At 44.5% G+C, this 19,729-nt stretch overlaps 1 protein-coding gene across 2 annotated transcripts in view; it reads left to right on the forward strand.

The window, feature by feature from the left end:
* The window catches only part of TCTN3 (tectonic family member 3), a 69,800-nt gene that overhangs the window by 23,757 nt on the left and 26,314 nt on the right, over nt 1–19,729 (forward strand). For both annotated transcript variants that reach the window (XM_077823397.1, XM_077823396.1), the window contains exons 7-9: nt 2,315–2,350; nt 9,288–9,362; nt 9,466–9,582. In XM_077823397.1, the coding sequence (XP_077679523.1) occupies nt 2,315–2,350; nt 9,288–9,362; nt 9,466–9,582 (228 nt within the window). The remainder of the gene's footprint in view (nt 1–2,314; nt 2,351–9,287; nt 9,363–9,465; nt 9,583–19,729) is intronic.

The raw sequence follows: 19,729 nt of genomic DNA on the forward strand, positions 1-19,729 counted from the left end.
ACTGACCGCTCCCCCCGACTTGGTGGCTCCATCTAGGTTGTACTTCCCTAGTTTGTTTATGAGAAGATCATACGAGACAGTATCAAAAGGTAACTGATGATTTAACTGGGAATTGGTCCTGCTTCGAGCAGGGGGTTGGACTAGATGACCTTCAGGGGTCCCTTCCAACCCTGATATTCTATGATTCTATGAAAAGCCTTACTAAAGTCAAGCTATACCTCATCTCCCAAAGTCCTTTTCTGTGTCACAGTTTTCCAAAGTATCGTCTGCTATTGTAGAAGTGTGATTGTAACAGGGATCTACCCAATTTTGCTCTGGTGCCTCATTTTCCCTTAATCTCCCATGGGTTTTTCGTCTTCAGCAGGTGACATAACTCTCTGGCCAAGTCACAAAAAGGTCATCCCTTTAAATCAAACCAAACAAACACACACCTTCCATCAAAGTCTCATGAGGCACAGCCCTTTCTCCCCTAGGGTCTGTTTTCTTTTCTACACCACACTCTTTCAACACTGCACTTCTCTTGGACTCAGCTCTGGCCCTCCTGAGCTCTTAGTTCCTTCATCCTCCCCTTGTTCAGAGGAGTCACTGCATTACCTTGCTTGATGGCAGTATGAACAGTCTGTCCATCCTCTCCTTAATATTAGGGGAGATTAAGGGGAAACTCACAGGGTGGCTGCATAGGGGTAACTCACATCAATCGTCAGTTATGGGTTCCCAGCCTTGGGTAACCTGCACAACCAGGCTGTCTGCCCAGTCATCCCAAACTTCCCTGTCTTCCTCCTGTGTTCTCCCAGCCTGTCCTCCTTCTTCTTATAGAGCACTGACTCCCGGGTCTGTTTTTTTCTGGAATCCTCCCGGGTCTGTTTTTTTCTGGAATCCTCCCACCCACTGCTGCTGAAGCATCCATTCCCAGTGCCACTCTCTCTGGAGTCTCTCTGATCTGATCTTGCTCTGATCACAGGTCACTAGCTTCCATGAAGGCCCAGTTTAGTCGCATCAGCTTTGTAACATGACTTCAGCACTCTCTCCCTTCATCGAGGGAGGCAAGCTAAGCGTGGCACAGGTGCAGCTGAGGTCTAACCCACAAAAAAGGTCAACTCACCCTGTAACAGTGACCTACATTCTTTGTTCCTAGATGTATGACCTTGCAAGTAGCTGTATTAAAACACATTTTGTTTGACAGGGCCCAGTTTACCAAGTGATCCAGATCGCTGTGTATGACAGCCCTGTCCAACTCATTATTACCACTCCACCAATCTTTGTGTCAGCTACAAATTTTATTAGCAGTGATTTTATATTTACTTCTGGGTTATTGATGAAAAGATTGAATAGCATCAGGTTTCAACCGATTCTGAAGAACCCTACTAGAAACACATCTCCTATTGATAACTGCTTTGACATCTGTCAGCTAGCCAGCTCTTAATCCATTTAATATGTGCTGTACTGATATTGTATAGTGCTAATTTTTTAATCAGAATGTTGTGTGATATCCAGTCAAGTGCTTTACAAAAGTCTAAATCTATTACATCTGTGCAGTTACCTTTATCAACCAAACTTGCAATTTCATCAAATAATTAAATCAGGTTTGTTTGTCAAGAGCTGTTTTCTATAAAACCATGTTGACTGCATTAATTATATTCCCAGCATTTTATTGATTTGACTCTCATATCAGCTTTTCAGTTATTTTTCTTGAGGTTGATGATGGGCTAGCTGGCCTATTTTACTAGGATCCCCCTGTTTTCCCTTTCTGAATATTGGCACACCATTATTGCTGTTCTAGTCTTTGGGAGTTTCCCTGGTATTCCAAGATTTATTAAAAATTAATATTGGTGTAAATATTAATATGCTATTGAAATGGATGGGACAGTTTGCTCCTCTCTGAATTATTTTTTCAGGATGTCTGCAGAGTAGAACAGTTGTCACTGCATCAGTTACACCTGGTTTGTATTTTCAAGGTTTACTTCACAACCATGGGACCTAGAAAATTACATTTTCGTAAATGAAAGCTGAGATTCTTCTGTAATCATCTGACGCCAGTCACAGGAGCCCTGGGCACAGGCCTGTAGTACCTTAATTTGGCTTTGCACACAGCAGGTCACTAGCAGAACCAGGAAAACAACATAGGTCTCAGACCAGTGCTGTATCCACTAGACCATACTTCTAGATTCTAGAGCACAAAGTTGGTGGCAAGTTCTACAGCCTTGGAATAGGCAGGGCTCTGCTTATCACCACAGTATCTAGAAACTGGTGTGTGATTTCCTTGTGACTCCGGGCACCTACAGTCAAAACACACCTGTTGATTTTTCTTTTCCAGGTCCCAGTTAATATGACCGTTGTCCAGCTCATGCAGGTGAGACTCTGCCAGTGAAAATAATTCCTGCATCTGAGATGAAGGGAATCCTGAGTCTGAGGCATACAGAGTGAGCTGCTTGAGTCAAGCACTTTGGGGGAATGGAAAAGTTCTGCGTCTGAGACAAGGTTTTGGAGGAGAAAGCCACACTGTCTCTGGAAAAGGAATATGGGGAAGGTTTCAGATATGAGATGGGGTATACTCTAAGGTGGTGTGCGTGTGTGAGTGAGTAGAAGATCTTTGGCCTGGGATGGGCAGAGAAGGGGTAGAGAGCAGGCCCTGGTTCTGGGATAGATTGGGAGTGGAGGGGCAGGTCACAGAGAGAGATGTAGTTGAGAAGGGAAGGGACTTAGACTTGGAAGTGGTTTGGAAAGAGGAGGCAGGGGAAGGCCCCAGTTCTTCTTCAAGTGATGATCCCTATGTGTTTTTCACACATGGATACACAAGCGTGTGTGAGTCTGGAAATTCTTCAAAAGCAGTGTCCGTTGATCTGCACGTGCAGTAGCTCCCCTTGTGCTCCCAACCAAGGATATCTGAGGCAGGGCGGGTCGATGCCTCTCCAGTTCCTTCTTACCTCCGCATAGCCTGAGTTGGAGTCATGTCCTCCTTCACTAAAACCTGTAAAGTAGAAAATATTTTTAAGTAGTTTATATCATAGCTTAGTAGTTTAATTTTCTAATAAATTTAGAGTAGTTTTTTCCTCCCCAGTTGAGGGAAACCATCCCTGGTTCCGGGACTATGCCCAGAGTCCCGGGATTCAAGAACTGCGTCTCCTGTCCTTGCTTCCTCTCCATCAATGATGAACATCAACAGTGCTTGTCCTGTCTGAGTGCAGCACGTATCTCTGCAAAGTTCAGTATCTGTCGATCCTACCACTCAGAACTTGAGAGGCACGGGGGCTTTGCCTAAGAAAGTACCTGATGGAGGAGGCTATGAGGCCCCGCTCTGATCCAGGCCCAGGAAAAACCCTTGTATGTTGGCCTCAACCAACCAGCAGTGCCCTCCGAGCATGTGCCTTGAAGCAGAGCCTCTAACACTGAAGCCCAAGGGCTCTTCCTCCAGGGCTCCCCGTGAAAGTAGAGAGCACTCTGATGTGCACAAGGACAGAACCATGCAGAGGACAATCAATAAGAAACGTGTTTCCTCCCTGAGACGGTCCAGGTTGGGTGAGATGTCATGTCTCATTCAGAACCAATGGAACCAGCTCTGTCAAAGACCCCCAAGCTGGAAGGCAATGTGGGCAAAAAGAGAGATCTGCCGGTTCTGAAAGTGGTACCGAAGCATAAAGCACAAATGCTTACTGGTTCTATGAGTCCTGGTCCTCACCAATTGTCGGCACTGCCTTGTTCATTTAAAGACCATTCAACTGCAACAGATTAGCTGAGTCCTTCAGGTGTAACTGCTGGAACTCCTTGGACCCTAGGCTGTTACTTATGTAACACTGGAGGGTATATTCAATTTGGTGGTGACACAGGTGACTGCAGACAGAGTTTGGTTGCACTATCAGAAATTCACCCTGGCAGATAAGGGCTCTAAGAGACTAGACCTCCTGGTAAGGAAGGTCTTCTCCTCCACAGGTCTGCAATTTTATGTCATTTAACTACCAACCTTTGTTAGTGAAATATGACTTTAATAACTACTCCAGACTCACAGACTTCAGAGATAAACTTCCTGTAGCCTTTTATTTATTTAAAGTGAAATGTATGACATCACCATGGGTTCGTCACTGGTTTCTATAGTGAAACTCAAGGAGCTCAATCTATTTAGATTAACAAAGAGAAGGTAAAAGGGGTGACTTGATCAGTCTGTAAATACGTAGGAGGGGACAGATATTTAATAATGAGCTCTCCAATCTAGCAGACAAAGGTATACAAGTTGAAGCTTGAGAAATTCAAACTGGAAATAGGCATACAAAATTAATAGGGCTGTTGATTAATCGCAGTTAACTCATGTGATTAACTCAAAAAATTAATCGTGATTAATCACACTGTTAAACAATAGAATACCAATTGAAATTTAATAAAATATTTTGGATGTTTTTCTACATTTTCAAATATATTGATTTCTGTTGGAATGCAATACAAAGTGTACAGTGCTCACTTTATATTATTATTTTTTATTACAAATATTTGCACTATAGAAATGATAAACAAAAGTAATAGTATTTTTCAGTTCACCTAATACAAGTACTGTAGTGCAATCTCTTTATCATGACAGTGTAACTTGCAAATGTAGATTTTTTGTTTTTTTGTTACATAACGGCACTCAAAAACAAAATAATGTAAAACTTTAGAGCCTACAAATCCTCTCAGTTCTACTTCTTGTTCATTTAGTTGCTCAGACAAACAAGTGTGTTTACATTTATGGGAGATACTGCTGCCTGCTTCTTATTTATAATGTCACCTGAAAGGGAGAACAAGTGTTCGCATGGCACTTTTGTAGCCAGCGTTACAAGGTATTTGCCTGCCAGATATGCAAAACGTTCATATGCCCCTTCATGCTTCGGCCACCATTCCAGAGGACATGCTTCCATGCTGATGATGCTCGTTAAAAAAATAATGCATTAGTTAAATTTGTGACTGAACTCCTTGTGGGAGAATTGTTTGTCTCCTGTTCTGTTTTACCCGCATTCTGCCATATATTTTCATATGATAGCAGTCTCGGATGATGACCGAGCACATGTTCATTTTAAGAATATTTTCACAGCAGATGTGACAAAATGCAAAGAAATACCAATGTGAGATTTCTAAAAATAGCTACAGCACTCAATCCAAGGTTAAAGAATCTGAAGTGCCATCCAAAATCTGAGAGGGACAAGGTGTGGAGCATACTTTCAGAAGTCTTAAAAGAGGAACACTCCGATGCGGAAACTACAGAACCCGAACCACCAAAAAAGAAAATCAACCTTCTGCTGGTGGCATCTGACTCAACTGATGAAAATGAACATGCATCGGTCCGCTCTGCTTTGGATTGTTATCAAGCAGAATCCATCATCAGCATGGAAACGTTCTCTGGAATGGTGGCCGAAGCATGAAGGTGCATATGAACGTTGAGCATATCTGGCACGCAAATACCTTGCAACATCGGCTACAAAAGTACCATGCAAACTCCTGTTCTCACTTTCAGGTGACACTGTAAAAAAGAAGCGGGCAGCATTATCTCCTGCAAATTGTAACCAAACTTGTTTGTCTGAGCAATTGGCTGAACAAGAAGTAGGACTGAGTGAACTTGTAGGCTCGAAAGTTTTACATTCTTTTATTTTTGAATGCAGTTTTTGTACATAATTCTACGCTTGTAAGTTCAACTTTCATGATGAAGAGATTGCACTACAGTATTTGTATTAGGTAAATTGAAAAATACTATTTTGTTTTTACAGTGCAAATATTTGTAATAAATATATATATATATAAAGTGAGCAGTGTACACTTTGTATTCTGTGTTGTAATTGAAATCAATATATTTGAAAATGTAGAAAACATCCACAAATATTTAAACAAATGGTATTTTATTATTGTTTAACAACGCGATTAATCGTGCGATTAATCATGATTACATTTTTAATCTCTTGACAGCCCTAAATTTTAAGTAAAAGTAATCAACAGTAGGAGCAACTTACCAAAGGTTGTGCTGTATTCTCCATCTCTTGTCATTTTTAAAATCAAGATTGGACCTTTTTCTAAAAGATTCTCTAGTATAAACAGGAATTATTTCAGGTAAATTCTGGGGCCTGTGTTATAACAGAGATCATACTAGATGGTCACAGTGGTTGGTCCCTTCTAATCTTGGAATCTATGAAAACCCACCCAGTGTTTGTTTGTTTGTTTTTTCCCCGAAGGCTAGCATCAATACCTTGGGGTCTTTGTTCTGCATTTGAATATTATCTGAACTCCAGACATCAGCCCCATATTGAGGAGTTGGGGAAAACTTGTTCTCTCAACTTCAGCTAATCTCTAGTAATATTTTCAATCCCTGTGTGTTTCTAATTCAGAAGTTGCTTGACTCTCTTTCTGGTGTGTGGAAAGTGGAAAAGGGCCAAGACTAAAACAGGGTTCAAAAAAGAACTACTAAATTAATGGAGGATAGGGCCATCAATGGCTATTAGACGAGATGGGCAGGGATGGTGTCCCTAGCGTCTGTTTGCCAGAAGCTGGGAATGGGTGACAGGGGATGGATCACTTGATTACCTGTTCTGTTCATTCCCTCTGGGGCACCTGGCAGTGGCCACTGTTGGAAGACAGGATACTGGGCTAGATGGACCTTTGGTCTGACCAGTGTGGCCGTTCTTATGCTACAGTTTCTAGATCAAGAGAGTGAAATCACCTTTGGAGCTTTTCTCAGATTTGGAGGCTCTAGGAACACATGAAGTCCAAGAATAATGACTACAAACAACAATCACAAGTACAAAGTCTTATCTGTACTACACATTTTTTAAATCAATTTTTTAATTTACAAAAGGCATTTGCCCATTTTCTTCTTTTATATACAAGAATAATTTTCTCACCTATTACCTCTTTAACTTATTGATAAAACCTTGTTATGAGTAGTTGGAAATGATGGTGCACAGGTCTCTCTGTGTTAGGCCACATGGTAGCTTGCATCTACATGGTGCCATTTGCCAGGCTCCACTTACGGTGTCTGCAAACTTGGCTCCGCTTGATTTACCAACTGAGCAGGGACCACATCGACTCCAGGTTACTGTTCCCACCAGAGTTATCTCCTCTCTTGTTTCGTGGTCGAATCTGGAAAAGGTCACAGTGGGGACTTCTTTCAGCCTTCCTGCGCCTAGGACCACCCTTGTTACAGATCGCTCCCTTCTGGGATGAGGGCCACACATCTGGACATCTACACTGCTCAGGGTACCTGGACCCCACAAGAGGCCAGGCTACATATAAACTTACTGGAACTGAGTGTGGTCTGCCTTGTGTGCAAGGCCTTCCTTCCCCTCATGCTGGACAATATCACTGCGGTAGTTTATTTAAATAAACAGGGAGGAGCAAGATCTCGTCCCCTCTGTCCGGAAGCTGTCAGATTTTGGAATTGGTGTGTTAGGCACCACATCACAATGCAGGCTGTATACCTTCTGGGTATTCACAATGCCCTTGCAGACAAGCTAAGCAGAAGATTCTCTGCAGATCGTGAATGGAAGATTCATAACTCCGTCCTAACCATAATATTTACACAATGAGGTGCTCACTATGGGACCTCTTTGCATCATAGATGAACAGAAAGCCTCCCCTATGTTGTTTTAGGGGAGCCATAAGTTGCAACTCCCAGGGTGCTGCTCCCCTGCTGTCTTGGATGGATGGCCTCAGGTCCTCCTATCCACCCCCCACTCCCACAAGTTACAGAGAAAATTGATATTGACTTTGTCACTGCATTTCTCATAGTACATGAGTATCATTCTCATGGTTCATGGAACTTCTAACCATGTTCACCCACCCATTTATCAGGACCATCCATTTCTGGATCTCCTAATCCAGCGTAGGGGGAAAATCAACCATCCCAACCTGGGCTCATTCCACTTCACGGCCTGGTGTTTGGATGGGCTTCGGAAATAGAATGCTTATGCTCTGCCCCCATTCAGAAAATCCTTAACCAAAGTAGAAAGGATTCTGCTAGAACCTGCTACCTAACCCAAATGGAGGCACTTTTTGGCATGGGCATGACTCCACCAACATTCGCTAGATACTATGGGCATTGTGGCTGTCCTGGACTCTCTCCTGTTCTTGAAGAATTCAGGCCTAGCTCTTAGTTTGCTGCAGGTACACCTAGCACCAGTGAAAGGATGTTACGATTTATGAAGGTCTTGATGAGGACCTTCCCACCAATCCTTAAACCTGTGCCTCAATGGGACCTTAACCTTGTCCTATCGACACTCACAGGACCACCCTTCAAATCTGTGGCAACATGTGCCATGACCCACCTGTCCATGAAGGTGGCGTTCTTCGTGACCATCACTTCAGCCAGGAGGGTCAGTGAGCTAGGAGCCATCATTGCAGACCCTCCCTGTACAGTGTTTCACAAGAGAAATTTTCCCTTTGGTACGCTCCAGATTTCTCCCCAAGATTGATTCTGAGTTTCACATCAGTCAAGCAATACACTTACTTGTATTTTTCCCAAAACCCCATGCTTCCTCCGAAGAGAAGAGATTCATTCCCTTGACAGCCAGTGCACCCTGGTGTTCTATCTTCAAAGAAGCAAATCCATTAAAAATCTCAGAGATTTTTTACTGCCATAGCAGAAAGTTTGTGTAGGCAAGCCGTATGCTCCCAGAGAATTTCTAAGTGGGTTTTGGGATGAATCTTTAGAGTGCTACAAAATAGCAAGAATTCCTGCCTGTATAGCATTCCTATCTGATGTCCCACTGCAGGAGAGGGCAGCAACTTGGAGTTCTGTCCACGTGTTTGCAACACACTACGCTCGAGGTCAGGCATCAGCTGTGGATGCAGTGGTAGGAATGGCAGTATTGCAAATATCTTTGCTGCCAGCTTCCTCGCACTCTCCTGCAGCCTGAACACTGCTTGCCAATCACCCAGGTATGGAATACACATAGGTACCATCACTTGAAAAAGAAGTGGAGGTTACTTACTGTTACTGGAGGTTCTCTGAGATGTGTGGGCCCTAGCCGTATTTCACTACTTGCCCTCCCTCCCCATCTGCTTCAGATCCTGTTGGATTTGCAATAAGAAGCGGAACTGGAGAAGTGTTGACTTGCATTGACTCTTATACCCTCAGTCAGGAGTAAAAGGGGAGCTACTGCGCATGTTAATGAATACTCCTTTTGAAGAATTTCCGGACTCTGGCCCATGGTAATACAGATAGGGACCACATGTCTCGAAGAACCTCCAGTTACGGTAAGTAACCTCCACATCAGGGATGGATGGGCACACTCCACTCTTTACTGGATTAACTGATTTTTTATTTTTGCTGCCTCCAGGTGAGAATCACTCCTGTCACACAGCCTGGAGCTCCCCAGATGGATGGCAACACCTGTCACAATGTTGTTTCTGAGGTACCTGAACTACCCTTCCACCATCATTGATGCAGTGCAGGGCTGGAGTTAAGACCCCAGGTCCTCGTCCTTTCTCTGACTGTCCTCTGTGTTGGACTTGCAGGTGATCTATGAAATAGAGTTCAATGGGACCCATGGAATCCAGAATGTCTCTGTCCAGCTGAAAGTGACCAGTGTCTCTGGAAACTCTCTGCAGCAGTGGTTCACACTGCAGTTCTGGGTCAGTGCCCTAGTCTCACATGGATTCTTGCAAAGGCTGGGGTTAGTGCCCTGACTTCATTTGAGTCCTTGGGTGAGGAGATCTGGTTAGTACCACGAGAGCACGTGGATCCTGAGGGATCAGGGGTCAATGTCCCAGTCTTATATGGGTCCTGTGGAGTATTGGGGTCCATGGTTTGGTCTCGGGTAGGTCCTCAAGGTAGGGAGAGGTGCCCTGGTCTTGTGCAAGGTTGGAGGGGGTTGGTGTCCTGCTCTTGCATGGTCTCTGGGGGAGGGGAGGGAAGAGATCAGGGTCAATATTTTTGTCCCATGCATGTTATGTAAAGAGAGGATAGGAGGCAGTGCTGTATTTCACTTGTTCTGAGCAAAGCTGCTGGTGTCCTTTCCAGGTGCTACTTGACCTGTGCCCTGGCAGTTGGGGATGGGAATTGCCCTGAAGGGTCAGTGACCTTTTCCAACTCCTTAGGTTCTAAGGCTGGAGGACAAAGCTAGGAAATATTAAATCTGTCTGTGAGTTAGTGCTGGAGAGGCCCACTCTCACACCAAGTGGCTATAGTGTAACGTGAGAGGTGTGGTGAGGTTGTTTGGTTGACTCAGAACAACAGAAGCTTGTTGAGGTAATCCCCAAAACCCCTCTCCAGTAAGGACAATGTAATAAGTGTGTGTTTTGAGGGGGAGAATATCAGTGACCCAAAACTTCAGGGCTGTGGAAGGGCAAGGGTGAGTTCTTCCTTTGAGTATCCTCTGCATATTTCCACTCATGGGAATGCTCTGACCAGAGTAGCCTGAAGGGTAAACTTCTACTAGAAGTAGCCATTGGAGCATCCATGCGCCTCCCTTGCTCGTTCCCCTTCTTTCCCTCCCCCACGAATTCCAAACGTTCTAGGGCAAGGGTTTAAAAGGAGCATGGTGCTCTGTTGCCTCATTGCCTTCAGCTGTGGCCAGCTGGATGGTTACATTGTTGCTATAGGATCCTTTCAGATCCTATAAGTGAATAGGCAGTTTGTATAGGTTAGTTGGTATATACGTTCACAGGGTTACATAAAGGATAACATGACAGATCAGAAGGCTAAGAAAGCCTGGATTCAAAAGATGCATCTGGTGCTGCCCAGGTATATTCCTAGCATTGGGCACATATCCCAGATGTTTGGCATGTTTGGGGGAAGGGCATTCTCCCTCTAAATGTCCAAACTTCTCATCATTTATCACAAGGGCAAAGAGAGACAAAACCTGCTCCAGGTAATTTTATTGCAGGAAGTACTGACAGTGGCAGCTTGTTTTCAGAGACCGGCTTCAGCCCCACCTCTGCCTCCAGCCAGCTCTGCAGGGAAGAAGTGAGATTCAGCTTCTATGTCAGGCACGATATCCAAGAGAGCCATCAGGATCTGAAAAAAGGTCTGGATCAGTGACAAACTGTTTCCAGAGCTGTCCCATTTCAGAGAGACTCAGCTGCAGTACTGAGGAAAAATTTGCAGCCCTCCTCAGTGTCGGCTTTATTACAAATTGCCAATCTGAGAGAGGAGGACATACCAGGACAGAATCTCATTATGGAGCCAGGCTCTGATTTAAGCTTTCAGTGTAGAGCTAGGAGCCATTCCTCTATGGATCCAATAAGATTGGATCCAGAGGAGCCTGTCAGAAGGGTGAGATCTATGGAGCCAATTCAGAGAACTGAGGAGGATTTGTTAACTAGCACTGCTCTGCATAGTATTACCGTTAAGCAGTAAAGACACAAGCAGTGCGAAGTAATATCTTTTTTTCTGGACCAACTTCTGTTGGTGAGAGAGACAAGCTTTTGAGCTACACAGAGCTCTTCTTGAGGTCTAGGAAAGGTACTCAGAGTGTCACAGCTAAATACAAGGTCAAACAGATAGTTTAACATAAGTAGTTAGCCCATTTTCTAAGGGACCATTAAAGGTGAAGTGGCCCGTTTTCACCCTTGTAGTCCTAGGACTGCAGCACTGGACAAATGCATCACAGAACCAATGCTATACCTGAGATACATCAATGATATTTTTATCCTCTGAACAGATGGCTTAAACTCCCTCATAGATTTCCACCACAACTTCAACCACCACCACCCATCCATCAAACTCTCTCTGGAACATTCCCACACTAGCATCAACTTCCTTTACACCATAATCAGCTTCACCCTACAGATCACTATATACAAGGAACCCACAGATCACCACACCTATCTTCATAGATCCAGTAACCAACCAACACACCAAGAAATCTGTTATCTACAGCCAGCCACTCAGATACCATATAATATTGTCTGAGGAACAAGTCCAAGATATACACCTTAAAACACTCAAAACTGCCTTCACCAAACAAGGACACTCCCAGAGAAGTAGATCGCATCATAGAATGGGCCACCCAAATACCCCAAGAGAACCTTTTTAAATACAGAAATAAAACCCGCTCTGACCACACACCCTCGTTGTCACCTATCACCTCACACTGGATCCCATATGAACTATCATCAAACTAAAAGCCATACTCGATGGGGACTCCACCCTGAAAGAAATCTTTCTGGAACCCCCTTTTCTGGCCTACAGACAACCTCCCCGCAACCTCTCCTAGCTCAACAGAAGCAAGCTCCCCACAGATCAGGACACATTAACTCAAAGCAGCACCAGACGCTGCCAGAACAACAGATGCAAAACCTTCTGACATAGCTCCATTGCTACAATGATCAACACCCCCCACAACACAGCTTTCAAGATCTGTGGGTCTTACACATGCCTATCACAACTTGGGGGGTACCTCATCCAGTGCACTAAATGACCCAGTAACTATGTGGGTGAAAGCAGACAATCACTACGCTCTTGAATGAACTCACACAGGAAAATAATAGACAACGATACCACATCACCTATGGCTGAACACATTCAACAAAGTGATCACTCTATATCTGACCTATCAGTCTTGATCCTCACAGAAAACCTGCACAACACTTTCAAAAGACAAGCCTGGGAGCTTAAATTCATAACTTTGCTAGACACTAAAAGTCATGATCTTAAATACAGACACTGGATTTATGACTAATTACAAACAACCCCTCTTGTAGTCATGTGACAACAGGGATGTTATTTAGTCACTTCACCTTGAATGGTCCCACAGAATATGTGCTAACTACTTATGTTAAACTATGAATGACCTTGAGCGGATCACTGCAGACTACGTGGCTCTGGGAAGATGGATAAAGAAGTTTGAGGCGCAAGTGGTGTTCTCGTCCATCCTCCCCATGGAAGGAAAAGGCCTGGGTAGGGACCGTCGAATCGTGGAAGTCAACGAATGGCTACGCAGGTGGTGTCGGAGAGAAGGCTTTGGATTCTTTGACCATGGGATGGTGTTCCAAGAAGGAGGAGTGCTAGGCAGAGACGGGCTCTACCTAACGAAGAGAGAGAAGAGCATCTTCGCAAGCAGGCTGGCTAACCTAGTGAGGAGGGCTTTAAACTATGTTCACCGGGGGAAGGAGACCAAAGCCCTAAGGTAAGTGGGGAAGTGGGATACCAGGAGGAAGCACAAGCAGGAGCACGTGAGAGGGGAGGGATCCTGCCTCATACTGAGAAAGAGGGGCAGTCAGTGGGTTATCTCAAGTGCCTATACACAAATGCACAAAGCCTGGGAAACAAGCAGGGAGTACTGGAAGTCCTGGCAAAGTCAAGGAATTATGATGTGATTGGAATAACAGAGACTTGGTGGGATAACTCACATGACTGGAGTACTGTCATGGATGGATATAAGGTGTTCAGGAAGGACAGGAAGGGCAGAAAAGGTGGGGAAGTTGCATTGTATGTAAGAGAGTAGTATGACTGCTCAGAGCTCAAGTATGAAACTGCAGAAAAACCTGAGAGTCTCTGGATTAAGTTTAGAAGTGTGAGCAACAAGGGTGATGTCGTGGTAGGAGTCTACTATAGACCAGCGGACCAGGGGAATGAGGTGGATGAGGCTTTCTTCCGGCAATTCGCAGAAGTTACTAGATCGCACGCCCTGGTTCTCATGGGAGACGTCAGTCATCCTGATATCTGCTGGGAGAGCAATACAGCGATGAACAGACAATCCAGGAAGTTTTTGGAAAATTTAGGGGACAATTTCCTGGTGCAAGTGCTGGAGGAACCAACGAGGGGCAGAGCTCTTCTTGACCTTCTGCTCACAAACCGGGAAGAATTAGTAGGGGAAGCAAAAGTGGATGGGAACCTGGGAGGCAGTGACCATGAGATGGTCAAGTTCAGGATCCTGACACAAGAAAGAAAGGAAAGCAGCAGAATACGGACCCTGGCCTTCAGAAAAGCAGACTTTGACTCCCTCAGGGAACTGATGGGCAAGATCCCCTGGGAGAATAACATGAGGGAGAAAGGAGTCCAGGAGAGCTGGCTGTATTTTAAAGAATCCTTATTGAGGTTACAGGGACAAACCATCCCGATGTGTAGAAAGAATAGTAAATATGGCAGGCGACCAGCTTGGCTTAACAGTGAAATCCTTGCTGATCTTAAATACAAAAAAGAAGCTTACAAGAAGTGGAAGATTGGACAAATGACCAGGGATGAGTATAAAAATATTGCTCAGGCATGCAGGAATGAAATCAGGAAGGCCAAATCACACCTGGAGTTGCAGCTAGCAAAAGATGTTAAGAGTAACAAGAAGGGTTTCTTCAGGTACGTTAGCAACAAGAAGAAAGTCAAGGAAAGTGTGGGCCCCTTACTGAATGAGGGAGGCAACCTAGTGACAGAGGATGTGGAAAAAGCTAATGTACTCAATGCTTTTTTTGCCTCTGTCTTCACGAACAAGGTCAGCTCCCAGACTACTGCACTGGGCAGCACAGCATGGGGAGGAGGTGACCAGCCCTCCGTGGAGAAAGAAGTGGTTCGGGACTATTTAGAAAAGCTGGACGAGCACAAGTCCATGGGGCCGGATGCGTTGCATTTGAGAGTGCTAAAGGAATTGGCGGGTTGTGATTGCAGAGCCATTGGCCGTTATCTTTGAAAACTCATGGCGATCGGGGGAAGTCCCGGACAACTGGAAAAAGGCTCATGTAGTGCCCATCTTTAAAAAAGGGAAGAAGGAAGATCCTGGGAACTACAGGCCAGTCAGCCTCACCTCAGTCCCTGGAAAAATCATGGAGCAGGTCCTCAAGGAATCAATTGAAAGAGAAGAAAGTGATCAGGAACTTTCAGCATGGATTCACCAAGGGCAACTCATGCCTGGCTAGTCTAATTGCCTTCTATGATGAGATAACTGGTTCTGTGGATAAAGGGAAAGAAGTGGACGTGTTGTTCCTTGACTTTAGCAAAGCTTTTGACACTGTCTCCCACGGTATTCTTGCCAGCAAGTTAAAGAAGTATGGCCTGGATGAATGGACTAGAAGGTGGATAGAAAGCTGGCTAGATTGTCGGGCTCAACGGGTAGTGATCAATGGCTCCATGTCTAGTTGGCAGCCGGTATCAAGTGGAGTGCCCCAAGGGTCGGTCCTGGGGCCGGTTTTGTTCAATATCCTCATAAATGATCTGGAGGATGGTGTGGATTGCACCCTCAGCAAGTTTGCAGATGACACTAAACTGAGAGGAGAGATAGATATACTGGGGGGTAGGGATAGGATACAGAGGGACCTAAACAAATTGGAGGATTGGGCCAAAAGAAATCTGATGAGGTTCAACAAGGACAAGTGCAGAGTCCTGCACTTAGGACGGAAGAATCCAATGCACCGCTACAGACTAGGGACCGAATGGCTAGGCAGCAGTTCTGCGGAAAAGGACCTAGGGGTTATAGTGGATGAGAAGCTGGATATGAGTCAACAGTGTGCCCTTGTAGCCAAGAAGGCCAATGGCATTTTGGGATGTATATGTAGGGGCATTGCCAGCAGATCAAGGGACGTGATTGTTCTCCTCTATTCGACACTGGTGAGGCCTCATCTGGAGTACTACATCCAGTTTTGGGCCCCACACTACAAGAAGGATGTGGAAAAATTGGAAAGAGTCCAGCGGAGGGCAACAAAAATGATTAGGGGACTGGAACACATGAGTTATGAGGAGAGGCTGAGGGAACTGGGGATGTTTAGTCTACGGAAGAGAAGAATGAGGGGGGATTTGATGGCTGCTTTCAACTAGCTGAAAGGGGGTTCCAAAGAGGATGGCTCTAGACTGTTCTCAGTGGTAGCAGATGACAGAACAAGGAGTAATGGTCTCAAGTTGCAGTGGGGGAGATTTAGGTTGGATATTAGGAAAAACTTTTTCACTAGGAGGGTGGTGAAACACTGGAATGCGTTACCTAGGGAGGGGGTGGAATCTCCTTCCTTAGAAGTTTTTAAGGTCAGGCTTGACAAAGCCCTGGCTGGGATGATTTAATTGGGGATTGGTCCTGCTTTGAGCAGGGGGTTGGACTAGATGACCTCCTGAGGTCCCTGATATTCTATGATTCTCTGATTCTATCTGTTTGACCTTGTATTTAGCTGTGACACTCTGAGTGCCTTTCCCAGACCTCAGGAAGAGCTCTGCGTAGCTCAAAAGCGTGTCTCTCTCACCAAGAGAAGTTGGTCCAATAAAGGATATTGCTTCATTCACATTGTCTCTCTAATATCCTGGGACTGACATGGCTACAACAGCCTGTATACAACAGTGTTAGAGCAAAAAGAAAAGGAGTACTTGTGGCACCTTAGAGACTAACAAATTTATTTGAGCATAAGCTTTTGTGAGCTACAGCTCACTTCATCAGGCAGATCTGTCTATGGCTATACTGACAATTGAGCCAGTTACTGTATCTCAGAACACATCAGGTGTTTTACTACAACCAGTCAGGCTGACTGCTTCTCTGAGAGTCAGCCAAGAACTGGAAAGGGTCAGGAGCTCTCTGCTGCTGCATCCTACAAAGCCCTTTTGGCATTCATGGAGAAGAACTTCTCTCCACTCTCCTTTTCCAGGAGATTGTTATGTCCCATCTGAGTTGCAAATGGATTGGGGCCAGTAGAGGAGGTGGATCACAGATCAGATCAGAATAAGGGAAAACTTCTTATAATCAGTTCAGTGCTGGCCTTCTGGATCTGCAGGCCCAGAGAGATTTCAAACCAGATCCATCAGTAAGGTTTTGGCCCGAGTGGCATCGGATTGGTCCTGCTTTGAGCAGGGGGTTGGACTAGGAAGGGATGAGTTCCGACCTTCAGCAAGACAGTATCAGGAGGACATTCAGTTATTATATCCAAAGGATAGGACCAACCAGTGCAGCTTACTCAGAACAAGTCACCTATGGAAATAGGTGAAATATTCAGTGAGGAGGAACTGGAGCTGGGAGAGTCTGATTCAGAATTAAGGGATGTATCTTCTCTGGATGAAAATGTGGGGACATCTCAGTATCATCACCATCTGAAGATGCTGTAGCCTTTTATGAGTTAATATCGAGAATGTCAAAGATGTTAGATATTCTTTCTGTTTTTGTGGTGGAATCATTGAATCCTATCTTCAGTGTCTTTGGGGCAGCGGCTAGTCAATGAGTCACACTTCTCTTGTTAGAGGGATAGCTGCTTCAGCAAGCAAAGGCGTCTGGAATATTCAGACCATTCAGCCTCTGAAGTGGTACTTCACAGATCAAAAGGTGCCCAAGTTCACTTTATTTCACCAGATGAGGAAGGGAAGAGGCTGCCTATGTTAGGAAGAAAAATATATATTCTTCCGCTGCATTAAACATGTTCATGTCCAGCTATGAAGCTGTTGTGGCTGGGTGCCAATACCATCTCTTGAGCAAAATGTCCTCTTTTCTTAAGTTTGTGTTCCTCTGGAAGTGCATTGTCAAATGCTGTTTTGACTGAAGAACTGAGTGTTGTCAAGCAACAATTGAAAGCAGCTTTTGACCCCTCAGATACTTCAGCAAGGTCAATAGCTTTGGCTGTCTCACTAAGGAGACACACACTATTAAGACCAATGGGATTCCCTCATGAGACAAAAATGAGGATTGAGGACCATCCATTTGAAGGAGAAGGCCTGTTTATTATTCAGACTGATGAGGTATTAGAGAAGATAAAAAATATAAGATTTTTTGCTAGATCAGTGGTTCCCAAACTTGTTCTGCCGTTTGTGCAGGGAAAGCCCCTGGCCGGCTGGGCCGGTTTGTTTACTGGCCGCATCCGCAGGTTCAGCCGATCGCGGCTCCCAGTGGCCACGGTTCACTGCTCCAGGCCAATGGGAGCTGCTGGAAGCGGCACGGCCAAGAGACCTACTGGCCGCTGCTTCCAGCAGCTCCCATTGGCCTGGAGCAGCGAACCGCGGCCACTGGGAGCCGCGATCGGCTGAACCTGCAGACACGGCAGGTAAACAAACTGGCCCAGCCTGCCAGGGGTTTTCCCTGCACAAGCAGCAGAACAAGTTTGGGAACCATTGTGCTAGATCTTTAAGTTTCTTTAATACAGGGAAGAGGCCACATTCAGTTCCCATTACACACGTATCTAAGGTAATACGCCACCTTCATCTCCTTCACTTCGTTACAATTCTCAGAAAAGGGCATATCCTTTCCAACCTCAATATTATTCCCCACATCACCAACTACAACAGAGAAAGAAATTTAAGCCTCACAATAACAAAGGGAATGTTTCATCTTTGTTCTCTGCAGTTCATCTAAGACATCAGATTTGACATAAGGACACAGAGCTTCAAGCCAGTCCACCTGGACATGGTTTATGCATAGTTTGGGGTCCAGCAGTCCATTTTTAATTACCAATGGGAGTTAATAACATCAAACAGATGGATTTTAGAAGTTATTTCATGCATGTGCATAATTCAATTCAAAACCTTTTCTCACAACAATCCACCTGCTTCATATCTGGGCTGAGATCAAAGTCATCTCAATTTGTTCAAAAATGAAGGTTCAGTCTCTGCTCCAGTTAAGTACAATACAGGTAATTCCATGAGATCATAGAGGGAAGGGGTTTTACTCACGTTATTTTCTAATCCCAAAAAAAGGTGGAGGGCCTTCATCCTATTTTGGTTTTAAGTAGATTAAACACTTATATAAAGAAATTATGTTTCTACATGCTGCCTCTAATTTATGTAATACTCTTTCACTCCAGGGTTGGTTTGCAGCTGTGGATTTAAAAGACGCATACTTCCACATTTCATTCTATAAGACCATGTCAGTGGTTTGTTGTTGAAGAGGACCATTTTCAGTACAAGGTCTTCCCTTCCAGGTTGTCCACAGCACTTCGGGTGTTTACAAAATGCCTGTCTAGTGTAGGAGCATACTTAAGAAGGCAGTGGATGTATGTATATCCATACCTAGACAACTGGTTAATAAAAGTATCATCCAAGGAAGGGATCTTACTACATGTATATCAGATATGTTCACTGTTTGTCAATCTGGGATTACAGATAAATTGGGAAAAGTCATGTCGAAACCCTACTCAAAGGACTCTTTATAGGAGCAATCTTGCTTTTATCTGGGGGGGGGGGAGGGAGATTTTCTCCCAGAGGTGAGATATATCAAAATAAACATATCTCCTCTTCCAGTTACCAAGACAACCCTTCGGTTGCTGGGTCTATTGGCGTTAACCACAGCAGTGACTCTTTATGTTCATCTTCAGATGAGAGATCTTCAGCACTGGTTATCAAAGAACTGTGAACCAGTGTAGATGATGTGCATTGAAAAATATTAATTCCACAACACGTGCTAATGTCATTAATGGGATGAACAGACAATCAAAATGCAGTGAAGTGTACACTTTTCTGTCCCCCATAACATCAGTTACACTGATCACCGATGCACCTACCTCAGGATGGGGATCCCATCTGAACAATGAATATTTTAGAACTGAGAGCAATCAGATTAGCTCTCAGGTCTTTTCTACTTCAAATAAAAAACAAAGCAGTTGAGGTAGTAACCTACACTAGGACAGCATTATATTATCTAAACAAGCGATTCACTCTGTGGAATTATGAAGGGAGGCCAAGAGTATTTGTAAGGACTCTCTAGAACATGATATGAATCCAGTAGCAATTCACATGGCAGGAGAACAGAACACTCTTGCAAATCATCTGAGTAGATCATCAGGTCAGATCCACAAATGGTTCTTGAAGGAAGAAGTAGTGAATCACGCCTTCTGTTTATGGGGGGAGCCCAATAATAGACTTGTTTGCATTCCGCAGCAACAGGAAATATCAGAG

Source organism: Eretmochelys imbricata, chromosome 7 (assembly GCF_965152235.1).
Source record: "Eretmochelys imbricata isolate rEreImb1 chromosome 7, rEreImb1.hap1, whole genome shotgun sequence".
In the NCBI taxonomy this organism is placed as follows: Eukaryota; Metazoa; Chordata; order Testudines; family Cheloniidae; genus Eretmochelys; species Eretmochelys imbricata.